Genomic DNA, 21110 nt, shown 5'->3' on the forward strand with positions numbered 1-21110 from the left:
ATGGCATCTCAGTTGCTCTTACTTTACACATGATGCATTGTTAAGTATCTCTTGCCTCTGTTTAGGCAAATTCATATCTATACTAAATCAATTCTTTACTTACCCCATTATCACCCAAGATATCAAGCTGCTTTATGAGATCAGGGATGTTCACATCCTGCAAAATCAAGCAGAAACTCATGTCAAAGACAAATATGGCCCACTATTCCATCAGTGCCTGAACATGAAGTTAGAGGAAGACATTTTAGGGCCTGAACTTTCTTGGGATATTTTCAATCTGGCACACCTAGTTTTAAGTTTCAATTTTGCTTCTTTCATGCTGTGTGAACTTGGGTCAGGTACTTAACAGATCATTCTTAATTTTGCTAGTTGCAAAATGGAGATAATAAATTCCTACTTCGTAGGCTGAGCTGATCTTCAGGATAAACAGACTGTGTATGAAAGAGTCTAGCATGTAGTAAAAGGCTTGGAATATTCTCATTAACTTTCTTCTCATGACTGCCAAACCTTTTTTTTTTCAATTGTGATAGACTTTCAGGTATAAAAAAGTAATAGGTAATAAATATAAAGAATCAACCAATTTCATTCTAATTAGCAAAATTCTGACCTGATTGAATTTTGACTGCCATGTAGAAAACTGTAGTGCAGTACCATTTTTTTTAAGGTGGCTAGCATTAATTTCATCTATCTTATTTTTACCCTGTTCCTTGAGTCAGTTTGAAGCAGCTGAACTCCATTTGAAAGAGTTCATTGGATTAGGTTGTTTGTGATTTATCTGAGAAAAAAGGCATCGAAGGAAAAGGCAAAGTAAATTCTTTTCATTTAATTACAGTGAAATCCAGAAATTGCTTTGGTTGACAAATTACCATGCCGCCCAGGAAGGCCAGAAGTTTAAACACCAGGACAATGGTTTAAGATGGAAGGCAAGGAAGCACAATATTACTACCAAAGTTTCTCCACTTTTTACCGTATTAGTACTATGTTCTCCTCTCACTCATGTTCAAACAGCAGTATAGTAGAGCCCTACCACCAGGAAAGGGAAAATCTAGCTCAATCTCATAAGTACAGAGAAGGCAACTGAAGCAAGTATACTTGGCAGCTCAGAGTGGGAGCAGGAAGGGCCATGCAGAAGGTAAGGAGAGACCAGGAATAGCAGGCAGCACCCCAGCTTTACCCTAGGAACAGATATTCACAATGTGATTTCACTGAAGGACAATATATTTCCCCAGGCGAAGAGCTACCTCAATTCAACTCTAACACTTAAAATATATCCAGTAGCACTAAAAAGATAATTGTATTCTATTTAATATGCAACCTGTTATAAACCCTAAGCCCTTCCAAAAGAGGAATCCTCCCTAAATTAAACACATCAAAAGAGATGATGGACTAGATGACTTCAAACCTCTTCTAACTCTGCAATTCCTTGATTATGAATTCCATAGCACCTAGAATGGCTCAACAAAGGGACTCAAATTTTTCTATCTGGCAGACTTGAAATATATTTCTTGAAGTATTAAATTGATTTCACATTTCTCCCAGGTAATTAAGGCTAATTTTGATGCAACGTCTTTCTTCATATGACTCTGTTCTAAATAATCATGGATGCCTGTGTTTTTTCATTTCATTTGTATATCTGTCACACATTAAAAAACATTCTATTAATTTTCTAGTAGAAGTGACTATTTTCAATTCCTACATAGTTTGTATCAAAATGATGACATCCAGTGACTGAAAGACAAAATAGTCATAAGTAACCTCCCCTTTTCCAATTCCCAGTTTTTCTAATTTCTACAAACATAAAAAATTAAATATCTGCCTACCTTAACACCTTCTTTCATACAGTAGATCTGTAGAGCACTCACACCATCTGAGAATGGGTGAATTTGGAGATTAAATGGAGGGGATCGTCTCTCTCTCTCCTTGAAACACAGTGAAGAATATATGGAAATTAAAAACAAAACTGATTAATTAAACACTAAACCAGTGGTCTCTTTATGCTATTTCAGCACTTTATCACTGTCATTTGGCAAAAAGAAAAAAATTCAATCTCAAGATGTTCATGATTAAATGTGACGGAAAAAACTGACTAGTCAACTAAGAGATTGAGAAGAAGAATTTATAGATGGTGTCATCCATTCTTGCAAATTTTTTGATCAGGGAAATGCAGGAAGTGGAGCTCCAGTTTAAACTGTATGAATATTTAGAGCTTTCAAATATCTCAGCGTGGTCTTGCCATGAAGTTTTATGGCCACTAACAGCCTTTTGCATATTCAATCTGTTCAAGCTTTATGAGTAAGATATGTGGGCTACAAAAGAATGACTCTTCTTCACTGAAGCCTACTAACACCTAACTTTTTATCCAGACCTAATTTGAAATAGCCTAAAGAAGAAATAACTGGCAAAATAACAGAAATTAAATGGGAATTTTTCTTATACTTTATATATCAACATACACTGAACCAGATCCCAAGTCAGATTCTGCAGGATACAATCAAAATCTGATGTTTCTATGTTTTACTTGCAAAATAAAAAACAAACATCTGAAATCTGGTCAGATTAATCAAGGTATTTTCTAAGACAAGTTACCTTGCTTCTTAGCCTTTTTTTCATAAATGCATTAGGGACTAAAACGTTTACTTATAAATTCACATTTATCTACAAAATATTTTTTATATAGCACATTTTGAAATATAATTATTGAAGTAACATGTTTTAATGAGTCAAAATTTAATTAAGGATGGACATGAGTATTTAAAAACAATGAAATGTTGAGGATGGTTGAAATCTATTATTTAACTTATTTAAAAATTATTTATTAGTCTTGCTTATAAAAGATAGTAGTGTTGAAAAGCACAGTATCTAAGTAGACAGTTTTGAGTTGCATCAGAGCTTTACCACTTACTAGTCACAGGACTTAGGCAAGTTAGTTAATCTCAGTTGCCTCCGCTATATAATTTTGAGGGTGATTGTGAGGTCCAAATGAGAGTATGAATCTGAAACGCTTAATACAGCGCCTAGCTCCTCAATGTGCTCTGTGCATGTTAATCGTTACGATTATTTTTATTATTATCATCATCATTTCCTTACTTCTAGCTCTAGGTTTCGAAACTCCAGCAGCTCATTCTGGTCTCTGGCGTCCTGTAGTTCCTGTTGTAACCGGTGATTTTCTGCCTCCTGTTTTTCTATCTAATAAAGTAAATCCTGAAGTTAGGTAAGCATTGAGAAAAGCACCTACAACTTTGCAAAGCAAGCATGAATAGTGTTCAGTTTACTCAGTGAATGAGTCCTCCAGACCATGAAAAAATCCCCAAGTAGATGTGAATAAAATAAGCCTTGGCTTTGGCTTTCCTTCTAGTTATCCCTCGGTTGAGTTTTTTGAGTCACAGAGAAAAATGCCAGAAGACGTCTCTGTTCCTTGGAATTAAAATCTAGGAATTCTGTGAATAGTGAATTTGAGAATACTCACTTTGCCCTTGTGATGGGTCAGAGACAGTCTACTAGAACCAAATTTAATGGTATACATAAGAGGGATTGATACTTCTTATTTCTCTAGTTACATTTGTTACAGAAATTTTTTTTAACAGCTCTCATCATATACAAAACTTTGCTGAATTTCAATTACTACAGAAGAAAGCCAGCTCTTTAACACTGAATTCAAAAACCTTAATAATCTGATTACCACCTAGCTTTCCAGTTTTAAATATTATCACTGTCATCTCTGTACAAACACACCCACACGTGATCATGCAAACACTAGAATCTAGAAACTGTGGCCTACCGAATGAACTGACTACTCCAGGAACTCTGTAGCTACTCAGCTCTGCCTGAAAATGGCTCACTTTATCTCCTTTGCTATGTGAGAAAATTCTACACTTCTTTAAACACCTTAAAGCTAAGCTCTTAAACATTAGCACTTAAATAAGCTCTAATGTCCACGAGAGGCTTCCCTAGTCAATCCATTCAGAAGTGACACCTCTCCTTTTGTTTTCCTCTAGACTTTCTTATAGGACCTCTAGTATAACTTGAGGAAGCATGGATTTCAGTTAGCTGTGTACAAATGCACCTTCCCCTGTAGACAAGGTTCATGTCTGAGTTATCTTTGGATTTTTTTTTTTTTTTTTTTTTGAGATGAAGTCTTGCTCTTGTCCCTGAGGCTGGAGTGCATGATCTCAGTTCACTGCAACCTCTGTCTCCTGGGTTCAAGCAATTTCCTTGCCTCAGCCTCTCTAGTAGCTGGGACTACAGGGGCCTGCCACCAGGCCTGGCTAATTTTTGTATTTTTAGTAGAGACAGGGTTTCACCATATTGGCCAGGCTGGTCTTGAACTCCTGACCTCAGGTGATCCGCCCGCCTCGGCCTCCCAATGTGCTGGGATTACAGGCGTGAGCCACTGTGCCCGGCTGTCATCTTTGGCTTTTAAGGGATCAGAAAATCTTTATGAAGTACAATGGATGTTGAGCTTCTCTTGATATTAGCTGTATGGGTGGGCATTACATACAGTAACTATTTAAAATCTTGAATTTAGAAATACAAATGAGGGCCTTTTTAACATAGGACGAATCTTACTTTCCCATGTATTTACATTTGAAGTTACATATTTAGGTTCATTGTCAGTTCTGCCATCCTTTTATTTTATTTATTTATTCTTAGAAGCCTGAGCATAAAAATTCCTCCTTTAGCCCAAAGAGATTAAGACTAATGGAAATCAGATAGAAGACATAATGAGATTCTTTTTTTATGATAAAGAAATATAATAACACTTATTACTGGGCATCTCTGAAACTAATAGGAAAAGAAAGATAGGGAAATAGTGAGAAATTATGTGACATTAATAAATGTAGTCAAGTTTTCTACTCTAGATATTTGTGGTCTAGTAAACTTTCAAAAGTTTGTAGAAGTTAACTTAACATTATAAAGGAGATTCTACTTCCTAGAAACTTCTACTGAATCAATGGTGGAATATTTAGAGAGATTGCTGGTTCTAGTGGTTAATGAAACAATTAGATCAGTGGTTCACAGACTGTAATTCATTCAATGCCAACAAAGTTTCTTTATAGGGTCCCTTAACCTTCCTGAAAGCACCAGTTCTCGATTTTTGAATACCTGCCCACTCTGCATATGACATATACATCATCTATACATCTATGTGATGAACACATCAGCTCTGTCTCACAGCATGCAAAGCATGAGATAGAATGTCTTCACTTTGCCAGACTAGAGGGGAGGTAGGACAAGCATCTTTTTCCTCCTTCTCATGCTTACCAGCCAGGATGTTGTGGTTAATTTTTATTACTTGTCAAGGATAATAAATATTCATAGAAACAATTCTAAAATAATTTCTGCATAACTTTGGATTGACCTACACAATTGTTTCCCTTACACAATTGGGCTTTCAAATTCTGTTTTTGTCAAACATAATATGAGATGATTTTGTTATTTAAATTAGTCGGATGTGGTGGCACATGCCTGTAATTCCAGCTACTTGGGAGGCTGAAGCAGGAGAATCGCTTCAACCTGGGAGGCAGAGGTTGCCATGAGCCGAGACTGTGCCATTGCACTCCACCTTGAGCAACAAGAGTAAAACTCTGTCTCAAAAAAAAAAAAAAAAATTCTGAATCTTTCACTAGATTTGTAGAAGGTAAATATCAAAGGAAAAGCCACCTTTGAACTGAAAATGTGTTATGTTTAATTGCCTCTATGTTCAGATAACCAAAATTAATTATATCTATTCAAGCCTAAGCCATATTTTTGTTTCTTAATTTGTTGAGTAATTTCCAGGAATACTGTTTTAAGTTTTAAGAACAGTATTCATCTAAAAAAAATCTTTCATTAAAAAAAAAAGAAAGACTCAAGCTTAATAAAAAGACTAAAAGTGGGAATCTAAGCCTATGCTAGGTTTCGGCATGGTCTTGGAGTCATACTCTGTCACTTCTCACAAAATAACAAGTTCTATTCTTTGAGGTTTCTTTGTTTGTTTGTTTTGTTTTGTTTTGTTTTTTGTTTTTTGGAGATGGGGTTTTGCTCTTGTTGCCCGGGCTGGAGTGCGATTGCGCAATCTCGGCTCACTGCAACTTCTGCCTCTTGGGTTCAAACGATTCTCCTGTCTCAGCCTCCCAAATATCTGGGATTACAGGCATGTGCCACCACACCTGGCTAATTTTTTGTATTTAGCAGAGACAGGGTTTCACCATGTTGGCCAGGCTGGTCTCAAACTCTTGACCTCAGGTGATCCACCCACCTCGGCCTCCCAAATTACTGGGATTACAGGCTTGAGCCACTGTGTCTGGCCCTCATAGAGGTTTTGTTGTAGATAAACAACTACACAGGATGTGCACGTGTGTGTGTGTGTGTGTGTATGTATATATATATGTACAGTATATATACAGTATATAGGTATATATGGTTAGCAGATCAGGAGGTTTCAGGGATCACAACCTTTCAAGTCTGCACAATGCCCAGCGCAGAGCCATGCACACGTGCCACTTCACTGATGGTGATGGCGGTGACAGGGATGCGGTTGAGCACGCAGCCGAGGACAGAGCAGCGCCGGAAAAGCCTCCCCTTCCCCTGGCCCCTGTGCCACTCCTGAGAGCACCCCCTGCTGCTCCTGGATCTCTCATGATTTTCTCCTCTGCCCCGCTAGGGTGTTGTGCCCAACATACCTTTTCTAAAAGCTCCTGGTTTCTCTTAATGAAAAGTTGTTTATCTTCTACCCAGTGTGAATCCTGTTTGACAAAGAATATCGCGCAGTCAGCATTTCAGAGTGGCACGAAAGAGCCTGTGTCGTCAAACCACTTTGCCAGAGCTGCCTTCTCCCCACCCTGTTCATTTGCCTGCCAAAGACTGGTAAGTAGCACCCACCGCTGCCAACTCCTTCAAAGAAATTGGGGCCAAAGTTGCCGGGAAAATTTAACCCCCTTTTCATCATCACTCCCTATTTCTACCTTTTCCAGTTTGAATAATCCAGGACCAGCCTTCTGGGGACTCAGAAGTGACCACACAGGCAAAAAGTGAAAAGGGTCAGAATGCACACAGGCTAGATACATATGGATGGAAAACATTAAAATGCAGAACCATAAATGTAGCATAGAGGCAAAGAACGCAGCTGGAGGGGTGGGTCTTGGTCTTAGCAGCTTATGACAACTCTAGGCTATTTGTACAGGGTTCCTCTTCCTCTGGCATTCTCTCTCTTGCCCAAGCTCATTCACTGTTGTGGCTGGGTTCATACTCTGGCCAGAAAAACACCAGAGACAGAAGTACAGAGTTGAACATTCTAATGCAGTTTGAGAAAAATCACTGTAGAAAGCCAAGCTGTGTCCTGGGTGCGGCCCATGGGTGCGGCCCATGCACAGGTGAGCTAGAGGAAGGTCAGATTGAATTGTCTGCATCTGCAGAAGAGCTAGCAACCAAATGCCTACCTGCCCTTTCTGAGCCAGAGTCGCTTCCAGGTCTTCAATTTTGGCTTTATACCTTAGCACCTCTGCTTGGAGCTGTTCTTGAGCCTGGTGAAACCAAAATTCCAGAACTCAGCAAGTAAAATGGTTATTCAATATCTTTCTTGACTAGAACTCAACAAGTAGAGAGAGAGAGGAAAAAAAGAAGAATTTTCTATGACAAAAGAATCTTTCTGATCTAAATTCTTGTTTAAAACTCCCTGTAGCATTCTTTATTTTCAGGTTAGTATTCAAACTCTAGCTTGGCATTCAAGAACTCCCATTATATTTCTAATCTTTTCGTACTACTCATCAGCCTAGAGTCAAACCCTTACCTGCTGGCATACTTCTTATTTCCTAAATATGCCTTGTAACTCTCCACTCTTCTCTTTATTTGAATGATTTCTCTTTCACGAAAGCCTTGTTCCATTTTGCCTCCCCAAATTCTTTTGATTTTTTTTTTTTTTTTTTTTTTTTGAGACAGAGTCTCACTCTGTTGCCCAGGCTGGAATGCAGTGGCACAATCTCGGCTTACTGCAACCTCCACCTCCCGGGTTCAAGCAATTCTCCCGCCTTAGCCTCCCAAGTAGTTGGGATTACAGGCACCAGCCATCACGCCCAGCTAATTTTTGTATTTTTAGTAGAGATGGGGTTTCACCGTGTTGGCCTGGCTGGTGTCGAACTCCTGACCTCAGATGATCCACCCGTCTCCGCCTCCCAAAGTGCACCTGGCCTTTCCATTCTTTCAGAGCAAACTTTGTGCATAAATTTAAGCCCCCAAATCAATTTCTCTCTGTCTTTCTCTTTATATATATCATATTTTGTGTGTCTGTGTGTGTAAGTAGTTTTGAATACTAATCTTGTATGGAGCAACTTTGTTGTCCTATGTGATTTAGCCTAGTAATTTGTTTCCTGCCTGTAAACCCATTTTTTTGTTGTTGTTTTACAATCTGGATAGGTTTTTTAGTACAAAGTTGAATAAAAACAGCGATGAAAGATATCCTTATTCATTGTGAGGAGAATAATTCTTTTGATTGTTAAATATTACATTTACCTTTATCAGGTCCAAAAAATAATTAATTTTGCTAAGATTTGTTTTAAGTGTGAATTGATGTTGACTGTAACCTATTTTTTCTTGTACCTAATTTTATCTTTTGTTTTCAATGATGCTTTCATCTGTAATATTTTTTAATTTCTAGTCTCTTTAGATTTACTCTGTTGTTCTTTTTCTAACATCTTCATTTCTTTTAGATTATTTTTCTAAGAATGGTAAGTTTTCCTGACTTTAATGGTCAGAGATAACGCTAAATCTTTATTTAGATAGAAGAATTAAATGAAACAGGGAGGAATCTCCAAAAAATACAAGAAGTCTCCTTTTTTTGGAGGAATCTCCAAAAAATAAAAATAAAATAATATGCTATTATTTTAATTCCCCAATCCATGTTGGTAAGAACACTTAACCACAAATATTATAGCACTGGGGCATATATATGACAGCCTACAGGCACATTCCTTTGTAATAATTGCTTGCATGTTCTAAATCGGTGTTTTTTAAAAACCTGGTTATTTACTTATATATGTGTGTATGCATGCTACTGTTGAAAAATGCATAACTGTTACATCTACCCTTTCCCACTGAACAATAGTAGTTCTACAAAACTCCTCAGTGCATTGTAGACCCTCCAGAAAGAAAGTAGGATGAAATCACTGGGTGGTCTCGGTGGTCATGCTCCCTTTTGGCTCATGTAAATTTACCTAGGAGGCAATTATAGCCTGGTGATTATGACTGTGAAGTCACAAGGCTAGGAAACTTAGGTAAACCTAGGTAAATAATTTAACTTCACTAAACTACATTTAATTTCTATTAAGCTATTATTTCCTCTTCTATAGAAAGAAGATAATAATCATATCTAGCTCCTAGGGTTGTTTTAGGATTATATAGATAATGTGTGTAAAATGTTCAACACAATGCCTGGAACACAGCAAGCACTCAATAAATATTAAGAATTAGTATAGTACATGTCTATCTTTTCTTGTCTTTTTGTTGAAATAGGCTCATGAGAGGCAGTTATGATATAAAGGAACGAACATTTGACCCAGTAAGACTTAAGTTGTAATATCAGCTTTGCCATTTACTATTTGTGCGATTTGGGGCAATTCGATTAACCTCTCTGAGTGTCAAATTTCTCTTTTATAAAATATCTGCCTTAGGGGACTGTCTCAAGGGTTAAATGAGATATTGTCTGTGAAAATTCTGGTAAGTTGTCAAAAGTAAACGCTGGGCACTTGTTAACGAAGAGAAGACACTGGCTCACTATTGCTTTTGAAAGATAAAAAAGTTCTTTTTCTAAGCAAGAAACTAAAAAATGGCTTAACAAAATCCAATATTGTCTAGCTTTGAAAATGTATGTTTTCAAACAGCAAGAACAAGAACTATGTACTCAACTATCTTTAAAAGAACAAAAGCATTGATCTAAGCTGGTTCTAATGTTTCTAGATTCAAGGTTTGTTGACATAAAAGCTATAACAATTCAAAAGCTGCAGAGGAGAGAAGAATACAGGGAAAGCTATCTTATTGATATTTTTATGTCCACGGTGCTTTTATGCTGTAACTGTTGCACGCTAATTTAGAGCACTCTCACAGATACACACTGACCTTGGCTTCTCGTTCAGCGTCGATGATGCCTCCCGTCTGCTCCTGTAGGAGGGCATATGCTCTTTGGAGGGCCTGATATTCTTTTGTTAATTGTCGAAATCTTAGTTCAGATTCTTCAGCTGCTAAACTCTTGAGGTTAAGAAAAAAAGCCCCAAAGCAATTGTGTTATGTTCAGGTCCTGTTTTCAATGTGAAATATTAACATTTGCCCACTTTTTACAAGAAGTAAAAGGTTGTTTAACAGTCTATTTGATTGTATTTTTAGCTCTGAAGTGTATATACGGGCACAAATACTGTAATACTTTCAAGATGGACACTGCAGAAATACATAAATATTTATTTTAGTGAAAGAAGCATTTAGCATTTGATACATTTCTCATTGTTAATCATTTGGGCTTAAGAAGGTAGTCAATTTTGGATCCAAATAAGAAAAAGTCATATCCAGATTTTGGAACTAAATTTGAGGAAATGACACCCTAGAATTTTATTCTTATTTCTTTTCAATATGTTCATCTCCAGCAACTTGTTTTTTCCCCCAGATAAATCACAAAAACTGTTTTATTGCATTACATCTTAAACTTCAGGACATAACATAATCAGCAGGGAATCTTGGGAAACAATGCAGACTGGGGTGTTTCACTCCTAAGATCCTGAGTCAGGAGTTGGACGGTAGGGTCCAGGAATTTTCATTGTAATTGAGCCCTCTAGATCATTCTGATGAGGGTGGTCCACAGAACACACTTCACTCAACAGTGTCTCAGACCACATCCAAAAGCCTGCTAAGGCCTCTTGGGTTCCTACCTTCCCTAGATAAAGAATATTGGAAAGTAACTTTTATTTTGAAAGAAGTCTTCAAATTAGAGAGCTGAACTGGAGAGAAATTTCTAAAAGGTTTACCTGCTATAAGTGAAGCTATTTTTCAAGAGATAATAAAGTGCAGCCTCAAAATTGGTTACTATTATGAGATCACTTTGTGCTGTTTATATAAAAGAGATTAAAAGTGAAATCCTTTTTCTTCCCCCTTAAATCAAAGATTCGGTGACAATATCACCCTAGGCTAGAGAAGTAGAAAAGCTTACTTCATCCAAGTCATCATCAGGAGTAGCTGGTGTTCTGTCTGTTCTAAATGAGGCCATGGATGATGTCTCTGAATCCATAGAGTCCTCATCATAGCCAATAAACGGGTCCAAAACAGGCCTCTAAATGGAGGGAAAGTACCTATTTACTGACACAGCTAACAGTAGGGAAAGTTGAATGTTAAAATACTGTCAACTGGCATACATGTAAGTGAATATAGAAGACATGGATCCTCTATGCTTCTTTGTTGAAATAAAAACATTAGGCACGAGCATAATAATTCCAATAAGTGTTTCTCTCGTATTATTTCACTTCTGACATCTTAAGAAAAATTCATAATATGTAGCTTTTTTCATAGAAACACTGAAGCCTCTTTCATATTACATTTTATATCATGATGAGCTAATGTGGTTTACTCTGTCCTGTATTTAAGTTATGACCAAAGCACTTTGAAAACTCAGGTATCTATGTGATGGAGATGATCAGATCTTAAGTCTTGTCATCCAAGTCCACATTAAAAACAAATGGTATACTTGGTAAAAACAAAATAAAAATCAAATAGACAAAATGAATAACAAAACTTTGTGGACTATAAGAGGCTATACAGATATTGATGGATTGGGAGCATTGTTATCAATAATATTGTCTGAATGAATAATGAAAATGTATTAATTGTCATAAACTGGACATCAGACTCTAATACTGCTCAGTGGGAGACATCAAATTATGTGTATTTCTTGAATATGACTCTCCAACTTGTCAGGTAATCCTTTCTACATCAAACCTAGGGGCATCTCCATTTAGAGAAAGTTATATTAAAGCAAATCCCTTTCAGGTTAAAATTTACAACAGAATCATTTTTAGACTTCGAAGAAATGTCAACAGAAAATATTTTCTTCTAGCAAATAAAGCCCATGGTTTGCTGCGACAGTTCTGGAACACCTGATTCATCACATCTTTGTAGGAAGATTCCATGCCAAGCCTCATCTCTCTGGCTGTTTGTGGCAAATGCCTGATAACTTCGATTTCTTATTACCTTAATTGGCTTGGAACTTCTTCTATGCTTTCTTCTACGGATGAGCTTTTCTCGGTCCTGGAAAACAGATGAAAGATTTTCAGATCCAGAATTGGTAGATGTTTCTTTATAGTTTTTTTGCAAAGACAGAGTGTTTTTTCCCATAAGGCATTATATTTGGAATAGAATAAGACTTTGTTTTTTAAATTTTGGCAACTTTTGGGATTGATACTTAAATATATTCAAAACAAGAATCTTCTACAACTATTCCTGATGATTTATGTGGATCAAGAAGCCTCATGATCAGAAAGTGTACTGTGTTCCTAATCAGAATCCTGTTTCATACTTGAACATCAAGTAGCTATGAAAATAGTTACTTATATTCCCCCAAAGCACAGTACTTTAGTTCTCCTAGATCCAAAATTACTTTAAATTTGTGTTAAAAATATAATTTCACAATAAAGTAAAACCATATTCTTTTCATTTAGTCATTTGAAATGCATAGAAAGCTGTCTTTGGCCTATTTTTGCATCCTTGTTCTCACCTGCAGTCCCTGAAAATAGGACAGAGAACAGAGTAGCTAGTGGGTTGGAGACATTTAGTGTTTCTGTTTTGTCTTCAGTTTTTAAAAAATTTTCTGGGAATCTCAAAGAATGCCTAGAAATATTGATCAATTTCATGATTTATTGTTGCTGTGAATAGAGATAGTGTGGGAATTTGGGGTTTATTCACTAAGCACTCCATGTATTTACTGTAAAAATTTAAACTAGATAGAATGTCTTTTGAAAAGTCTGATGAGTATGCCTAAATAGCCCAAAATTCTATAAAAAATTTACAGCTTAATCTCAGGATACTCAAAGCCAGGCAAATTCCTGGGCTCATGAATCTGTAAAATGTATGAGTTATTAGGATGTGAACATGAAATAAGGAAAACAGGGAGACCACATTTAATAAGTAACCTGGTTTAAGCCAATGGTGTTTGGGCTTTTTTTTTTCACCTTTATAAGTAAAAATACAGCCTCTATATATGAGACTTTAACAATTTACACATTATTGTGACGGTTAATATTGAGTGTCAATTTGATTGGATTGAAGGATACAAAGTATTGTTCCTGGGTGTGTCTACGTGGGTGTTGCCAAAGGAGGTTAACGTTTGAGTCAGTGGACTGGGAAAGGTAGACTCACCCTCAAGCTGGGTGAGCACAATCTAATCAGCTGCCATCACAGCCAGAATGAAAGCAGGCAGAAGCACGTGAAAAGACTAGACTGGTTTTGTCTCCCAGCCTACATTTCTCCTGATTCTTCCTGCCCTGGAACAGCAGACTCCAAGTTCTTCAGCTTTGGGACTTGGACTGGCTTCCTTGCTCTTCAGCTTGCAGATGACCTATTGTGGGACCTCACCTTGTGATCCTGTGTGCCAATACTCCTTAATAAACTCCCCATTATATATACATCCATCCTATTACTTCTGTCCCTCTAGAGAGCCCTAATACAATTATATATTTAAATTACCTTCCTAATCTAGTGTATTCATTATAACATATAGTCAACATAGAAATTTTAAAAAGGATGAATCATAAGTAATTATAAACAGAAGCTATAACCTTTCTCTCTCTCAGTGGCAGTGAATCACTTTTCTCACCTCACTCTGGAGACTATTGCCTAACTCCCTCCTTGCAATTCAAGTCTTTAGGTCTTGACTTGGTCCTGAAGTGAGAGCAACCAACGATGTCATTTACAGAACACAGATGGAGAGGCAAAGAAGAAAACCCAAAGGCACCTAGAAGTCTTAGTGCATCCTCACTAGTAACACAAACCTCAGCCAAACTCTGACGGAAGTAATAACTGCTCTACTCACTCAGCAGGTACTGAAGTAATGATCAGAAAATCTGGGCTGAAATTTTAGATCTGTTATGTAATTATATTGTTGCTGTTCATTCAATAAATATTTATTGAACTGTAACTATGTGCTAGACACTGAATTGAGACCTGGGAAACAAGATATATATGTGATGTTGTTAGCATAGACAACATATTAAATCTCTGAGCCTCAGGATCCTGCTACTGGAAGGCAGTTACAAGACACACTCAACCTACCTACAAACTGATACAACAAGGCGTTTAAAAGTTCTTTTAATGTGCTTTGCTGTTATTATCTGTGCTACCAAATTAGTTAGCAAAGGATTATAATTTAAAAGGTGTAAAGCAATTGAACAATATAAAATATTGGAATACAGTCTCTAGAACAAAATTACATATTTAACATATGAACTTGGGCCTCTGGGGTTAAACTAAAATTAACTTCTTTCAGTATACATTTTGTTGGCTACTTATCCTTGGGAACAACTTAGGGTTTACAGATTGATTGACACATACCCTTGTGAGCTCATCAATAATGTTCTGTTGCTCAATGACCTGAAGTTTTAGAAACTCTGTTTCTTGTTCTTCATTAGCTTGGTCGAGGTCGTTCAGAGATTTTAATTTCTTCAGGGGTGGATGGGATGTTATTTTTTCTCTCTGGATTAGAAAAGAAGAAAGTACAGGTGGAGACTTTAAAAACCTCAAACTTTGGTTGTTAACATAAAATATCTGTAGAAAGTTTGTGAGGCTTCAGCTAAATTTGGAAATTGCCCAGCCTGAATACACATACACCAACTAAATCCTCAAGCACATTTTATCTGCCATAATAAGTCAATATCATTAGGGATTGTCGAAGATCTCTATAGATGTATTGAAAGTCTATTAAGGAGTACATTAGCATTTCACTTGTCCATATATAACACAAGTAATGGTATCTATTTCCCAAAGATTCATGCACGATCTTAGAAGACAAGGTGTGCCTGGGGTATAGGTCTGTAAATAGCATGTTAGTGAAGTCATGGATGGTTTCTGTGGCTAAGTTATGTCAAAGCTTCCCTTCTCCATTTCCAAGCTTTTGGAAAGCGTGCAAATTCCTGGAAGCACTCCTACAGTTTTGCAAATATAGAAACCTCAAAAAATTCAGAGCCAGCAACCTTCTCTTGCTTTCTTCGTTAAGGCTTCCTTGCTTACATAAGGAAAAATCCAAATAGCATTGTATTTTTAAAATAAGCTGAGAAATGGCAATAAGTCAGGTTATTAGGGCAATATAATCAAGGAAGCTGCAGTTTTGCAGAGTCTGTGATACACACCATTTCTGAATTTTCCTTGGTAATGGCTTTTAGTTTTTCTTCCATGCGCTGCAAGGACACCATCAGTTCATCGTTTCTCTTGGCGAGGCACTTGTTCCTTTCCAGGAGAGGTTTACATTGCTTTTCGGTTTCCCGCACACGTTTTAACTGGGAAGAAATAAGTGAAGATTTGTGTCTTGTGTTTGGGGGACATGGGGGCAGGGGAGTAAAGTGGTGGGAGTGAAAGCACCTCTGCAGCCAGCCTTGTCTGCTTCACTATGTGGCTCAGGACTGACCACTGACATTTCAATCCTTCATTTAACAGACTGTTTGCTTTGTTTTCAGTTTTCTCTAATGGTTTTTCATCACAGCCTTCATAGCCTTATATCAATCCATTGTCTTAAGGAAAGTACTCCAGAGACTGGTTTTGGAAATGCTCGGGAGGACGCACTCTCCTTGCTTTCTTTCGCTTCCCCCACCTGTTACTCCACCGTGCTCAGCTGCAATCCCTGCACCTGGAATGACCTGCATTAGCTCAGAGATAAAGGAGCTCACCCAGACCACATGGTCACTAAGTAATGCGACCAGGATCTGAATCCACGCCTGGTTATCTCCAAAGGTCATTCTTTCAGAGATCTTGTGGAAATCTCCTGACTCGCACTACAGTTGTTATTTTAAAAGAAATTTTATTGAGGGAAAAAAAAACCACACATAAGTTTGAAACTCTATGGATGTTTGTGTAAGGACATCAAATTCTCCCCAAGCTTAGTAAAGTATGATTGTATTGTTATCCACCCATAATTAAGAGTGAGCGTACCCTCATTTGCTTGGTTAGTCTAAAGCAGGGTTTCTCAGTCTCGGCATCCGTGACATTTTGAGCCAGACGTTTTTTTGATGTGAGGTGTCCTGTGCAGTGGAGGATGTTTAGCAGCATCCCTGGCCTCTGCTTGCTAGATGCCAGCAAAACTCTGCTAATTGTGACCATCAAAAATATCAGATATTGCCAAAATCGCCTGTAGTTGGGAACCACTGGTCTAAGTTTATGAAAATTGTTTTGATGAGATTGTTAATAGCCCTCCCCTTTACTTTTAAAACTCTCCTTTTTGTATATTTCATGATCATCCTATACATAACGGATTTTCATTTTCAGCTTCTCATGATTAGCTTATTCTTTTCTTACTAATGATTCTGAATGTGAATATGTATTGGGAGAAGAGCAAGGAAAAAGGAGGGGTGTATTAGAAATATTTGAGAAGACTTTTTAAAGTAGTCACTCCTGTTCTTGAGATTCTAAGATTTTGGGAAGTGCTGAGGTAGAAGATTTAGCTAATTATGAATATTTGTAAAACCTCATCTTACGATTCTTAAACAGCACTTCTGCAAATCCATCTCAATCTCAATTTCATATTAAAGAAAGAACTCCATTTCGTATTAACGGCCAAAACTGGGTTTATTTTTATAAATAATCTGACTTAGTCCTGAAGAATTAATGCCTTAGTCTTTAGTGCCTGAAGCATTAATGTTAAATATTGTATACATATAAGGACAATAAGTTATTCTTATTTTTTAATCTGTCTCTTCTGAAGGTCAATGATGTGAGTTTTAAATATTTAAATTTACTTATTAATACAAGTCACAGAAAATGCAGATATGCACAAAGAAAATATCTATAATTCTATCACATCATACATCAATAACCATAGTCCCACAATACCCAACAAAATGTTCCTTTTAAGATACGCCTTGAATAAAACACAGAAAGGTTGAAAAAAAGTGTGTGTTTGTGTGTGTATATATGTATGTGTAAATATGTATGTGCATATATATGTCTATATAGTTATAAATACATATATATACACATACACATGTATATTCACGCTAACACTAAAACAAAAATCTGATACAGTTCAACTAATAACAACGACTTTAAGCCAAGAAGTATTACCAGAGGAAAAAAAAACACATAATGATTAAAGGGTCAATATGCACAAAAAATATAACAAATATTAATTTATATTCATCTGGTAACATAATTTCTAATATATATTATAAATATATATTATTGTTCTACATATAAAGTAAAATTTAAAGAACTAAGAAGGATATAGACAAATCTATTGGGAGAAGAAGCAGACAAAAATATCAGTAAGAATTGAAAAATTTTAAACAAGATTATTAACAAACTTCAGCAACTAATAATTACAGAGTATGCCTCCTTTTCATGTAAACATGTAACATTGCTAAAATTGACTGTATGCTGAGGTCATAAAGCAAATCTCAACAAATTTTGAAGGAATGAAATATACAAAGTACATTCTCTGACTATAGTAGAATTAAGGTAGAAATTGATACCAGAAAGATAACTAAAAAAAAATCTCTAAATGTTTTGAAATTAAGCCATCTACTTCTAAGTGACCCATATATGAAAGGAAAAATTACATGATAGTGGAAAAATTTTTTAATGAAATAACAATATATTAAACTAAAGCAAGGCTTAGAGGGTCAATCACAGTCTAAAATGCATATATTTGAAAAAAGGAAAGGCTGAAAATAACTCTTATATGAATAGCTCTATTAAAAACAAAAATGTAAGCCATAGAGCAAGATATTTTAAATGCAAATATACCACAAGTGATGATAAAAATCCTAATAGTAACTGAAACAGTAAAGGTAGCATAACAGAAAATGGGCAAAAGGCTAAGGACTAATTATATCTGAAAGGCTAGTAAATATTTGAAAAGTTACCCTACCTTCTTAATAATAAGGAAAATTAAAACCATAATGTAAGGTGTAAGAGTATGCCCTACATCCACCAACATGACTAACAATTATCTTTGTATGTTGGAAAAGATATGGAGAAACTACCACTTTCATTCATTATTGGTGGGAATTGTGACAACTTACTGGTGGTAATAACTATTGATGCTGACTACATCCATGCTCTAACATCCAGTTATTCTACTCCTTTGTATATTCCACCAGAAATGGGCAAATTTTTTCACAAACGACATGTAGAAGCACTGTTCTTCTCAAAACAGCTCAGAAGTTTTAAGAAACAACATAAATGTCCATTAACAATAACATGGATAAGTATATTGTGATATATTATTTGAATACTATAGAGAAATGAAAATGAAAGAATTCTACATGCAACACAATGGATAAATCTCACAAACAAGGCTGAGTAAAAGAAGCAGAAGAAGTCAGACAAAAAAGAGAAAATATTGTATGATTTCATTTACAAAAAAATGTTTAATGGTGATGGACATCTAAGGTGATTGAAGTCAGAATAGTGGTTAAGTTTAACAGGATGCTAATTGGGAGGGGTCACAAGAAGCAGGGGTGTGAGATGCTGGCAATCTTCCATTTATTCATCTGGATTCTGGTTTTTTGAGTGTGCCACTTTGTGAATATCTATTGAATGTTATCTTTATTATTTGTACACTTTTGTCTATTATGGTACATATCTACAACATAGTATGTAATTCTGTAACATAATGCTTAACAACAACAACAAAAATTTTTAGTATATCTCACCAGTTCATTTCGTTCATCTCCAAGCAAGGTATTCCTGTCTTCTAATTTTCTTATAGTGGCATTCAATTCAGCTATTCTCTTTTGATTTCTTCGCAAATCCTACAAATAAAAATTAAAATGGGTATTTCTTCAACAACACTCTTCACAAAGTTTGGGAATATCACTTATTATTCATAGAAGTAATAGGCTCAGTTCTCTTATCTGGCTCCTGAAGTGAGAATAAAATATTCTTTTATCCAAAGAGTAAATATTTACCCTTTTATAACTCTCAATATTCACCACTTGGGTTGAAGACCACACCAGGTTGTAATTGCAAATGAATTCCATGTGGCAGATACTCCCTGGATCCAGGACTCAGGGCAGGGAGAGTGCAGAGGGTTGGATGGACTTATCAGAGCTGTGTGCTGTGAGACCAAGGTCATGATGTGATTACATAAGGTTCAAAGGGCATCCCTTGTGTCATGGCCACACATTGCTTCCCACAGCTTAGACAGCTGTCCCGGTATTACCATTAGCCACAGAGGGGAGAGAGTAGGAGGTAGGGATGAATATTGTCAATTCCTTCATACTCCTGAAGAAAAAGGTCAAAGTGAGAAAATGTTGATGTATTACCTTCATGTATAAAGGGCAGTAGTTTATAGGATAGGCCTCACTAGTATATTCTGCCCAATGCAACTGGCTTCTCCACTGGCAGAATGGCTGTGAATCACCTTACACAGGGCATTCATGGCTTAATTTCATGTTGTAGAGTTATGTAGGACTGTTATTATCATATGCTAACAATTATATTATCATCTTACATTTTGATAATGCTGTACTGTTGACAAAGTAGTTTCAAACACATTATATTCCAACATTCATAATATCCTAAAGGATTCAGTAGAACAGGTAAAATTCAGATAGGTAATAACTCCTTTAAGGCCTTGTGGCTAATGTCAAAAGATAAGTAACTAATATGTATTAAATGCTGTGTGCCAGACACCATGCTCAACATTTTACATATTATCTCTTCTAATCTTTAGACCAGCCTTATGAAGTACTACTATAGCTTCTATTTTCCAGATGAGGAAACCGAATGGTGAAGTGGTTTGCCTAAGGACACACGGTAAATGGCAGATTTGGGATTTGAACCAAAGAGTCTGACTCTAGAGCCCATTCTTTTGACAACTATGCTATATTGCGGGTACCTGTCAATGTCAGAACTAAAATTTACAGAAACTGCTAAATCTTAGATAAGTACTCTTTCCACCACCTACTAAGATTATATATATATATATATATTTATTCTGAATATCAATTCATAAATTATTCATTACTTACCATCTCTGTTCCTAAATAATACATTTCCATCATTATAGCAGCTAAATAATTAGAAGGGTATAAGAGTTGTAGACAACTGCATATAAACCCATTTCTATTGCTGCACTTCCGAAAATAATTTCTCATATAAAATGATGAAAATTCATAGAAATAAGTGGTAAGTTCAATCAGACAATAAGTCTTCAGATGAAGATTAAAAATGGTTTTGTCTTTTATGCAGTTATACATTTTGACCCCTGTAGATGACAACCATCTTTATCAATTTCCAACCCAATTGTTAACAAAAGGGAAAATTACCAGTGTAGGCAAGAGGCAAAATATTTTCATCTAATTTATGTTTCTTATAATAGACTTAAGTTTGGATAGGTATTGCCTGGCTAGAAAAATTCTAGGAAGGATTTAAAGAAATCTATCTCGTGTGATCTGCTAATGTAGTGCAGACCACTTAGTCATCTATGAGTTTAGAAAACTCTATTCTCAAGATACTAGCTGATTTTATAGTAGAAGGTAGATTGATTTCTTTGTAGTAAACAAGAAAAGAGCTTAAGTAGAAGGTAAAACTTGGGAGCTAAATAAAAGATGACTTGTGTGTTCTTAACTTCAACTACAACGGACTTACAGGACTACTGCAGTGTTCGGAACCATCACCTGCCCTTCCTGGAATTTCTCGTTTTGGGCTGCTCATGTTGCACTCAGCCTCCTTGACCAGAAAGAGTTGTTCGTCCAAAGCCTCCTTCTGAAGTTGGAGTTTCTGTACATAGCCTGTCTGGGTCTCCAGTTCCTTTTCCAGGGAAAAGATGATCCTGTCCTTGGCTTTGATTTCATCCATCTGAATTAAATGAGACCCAGGACATTTTATTTAACAATGCTGTAAAGAAATACATTTTTACAGTGGTGTAAGTTTAACTTCTTTTATCTGATTGA

General features: G+C 36.2%; 1 protein-coding gene across 4 annotated transcripts in view; it reads right to left on the reverse strand.

The window, feature by feature from the left end:
- Window positions 1–21110, reverse strand: part of JAKMIP2 (janus kinase and microtubule interacting protein 2) — a 198408-nt gene that overhangs the window by 47237 nt on the left and 130061 nt on the right. For all 4 annotated transcript variants that reach the window (XM_009241163.4, XM_054556030.2, XM_054556028.2 and 1 more), the window contains 12 exons: window positions 20806–21015; window positions 18867–18965; window positions 15351–15497; window positions 14557–14697; window positions 12202–12258; window positions 11168–11287; window positions 10090–10218; window positions 7419–7502; window positions 6663–6725; window positions 3088–3186; window positions 1821–1919; window positions 104–157 (listed from right to left, as the gene is read on the reverse strand). In XM_009241163.4, the coding sequence (XP_009239438.2) occupies window positions 104–157; window positions 1821–1919; window positions 3088–3186; window positions 6663–6725; window positions 7419–7502; window positions 10090–10218; window positions 11168–11287; window positions 12202–12258; window positions 14557–14697; window positions 15351–15497; window positions 18867–18965; window positions 20806–21015 (1302 nt within the window). The remainder of the gene's footprint in view (window positions 1–103; window positions 158–1820; window positions 1920–3087; window positions 3187–6662; window positions 6726–7418; window positions 7503–10089; window positions 10219–11167; window positions 11288–12201; window positions 12259–14556; window positions 14698–15350; window positions 15498–18866; window positions 18966–20805; window positions 21016–21110) is intronic.

The sequence above is a fragment of the Pongo abelii genome, chromosome 4, assembly GCF_028885655.2.
Source record: "Pongo abelii isolate AG06213 chromosome 4, NHGRI_mPonAbe1-v2.0_pri, whole genome shotgun sequence".
In the NCBI taxonomy this organism is placed as follows: Eukaryota; Metazoa; Chordata; class Mammalia; order Primates; family Hominidae; genus Pongo; species Pongo abelii.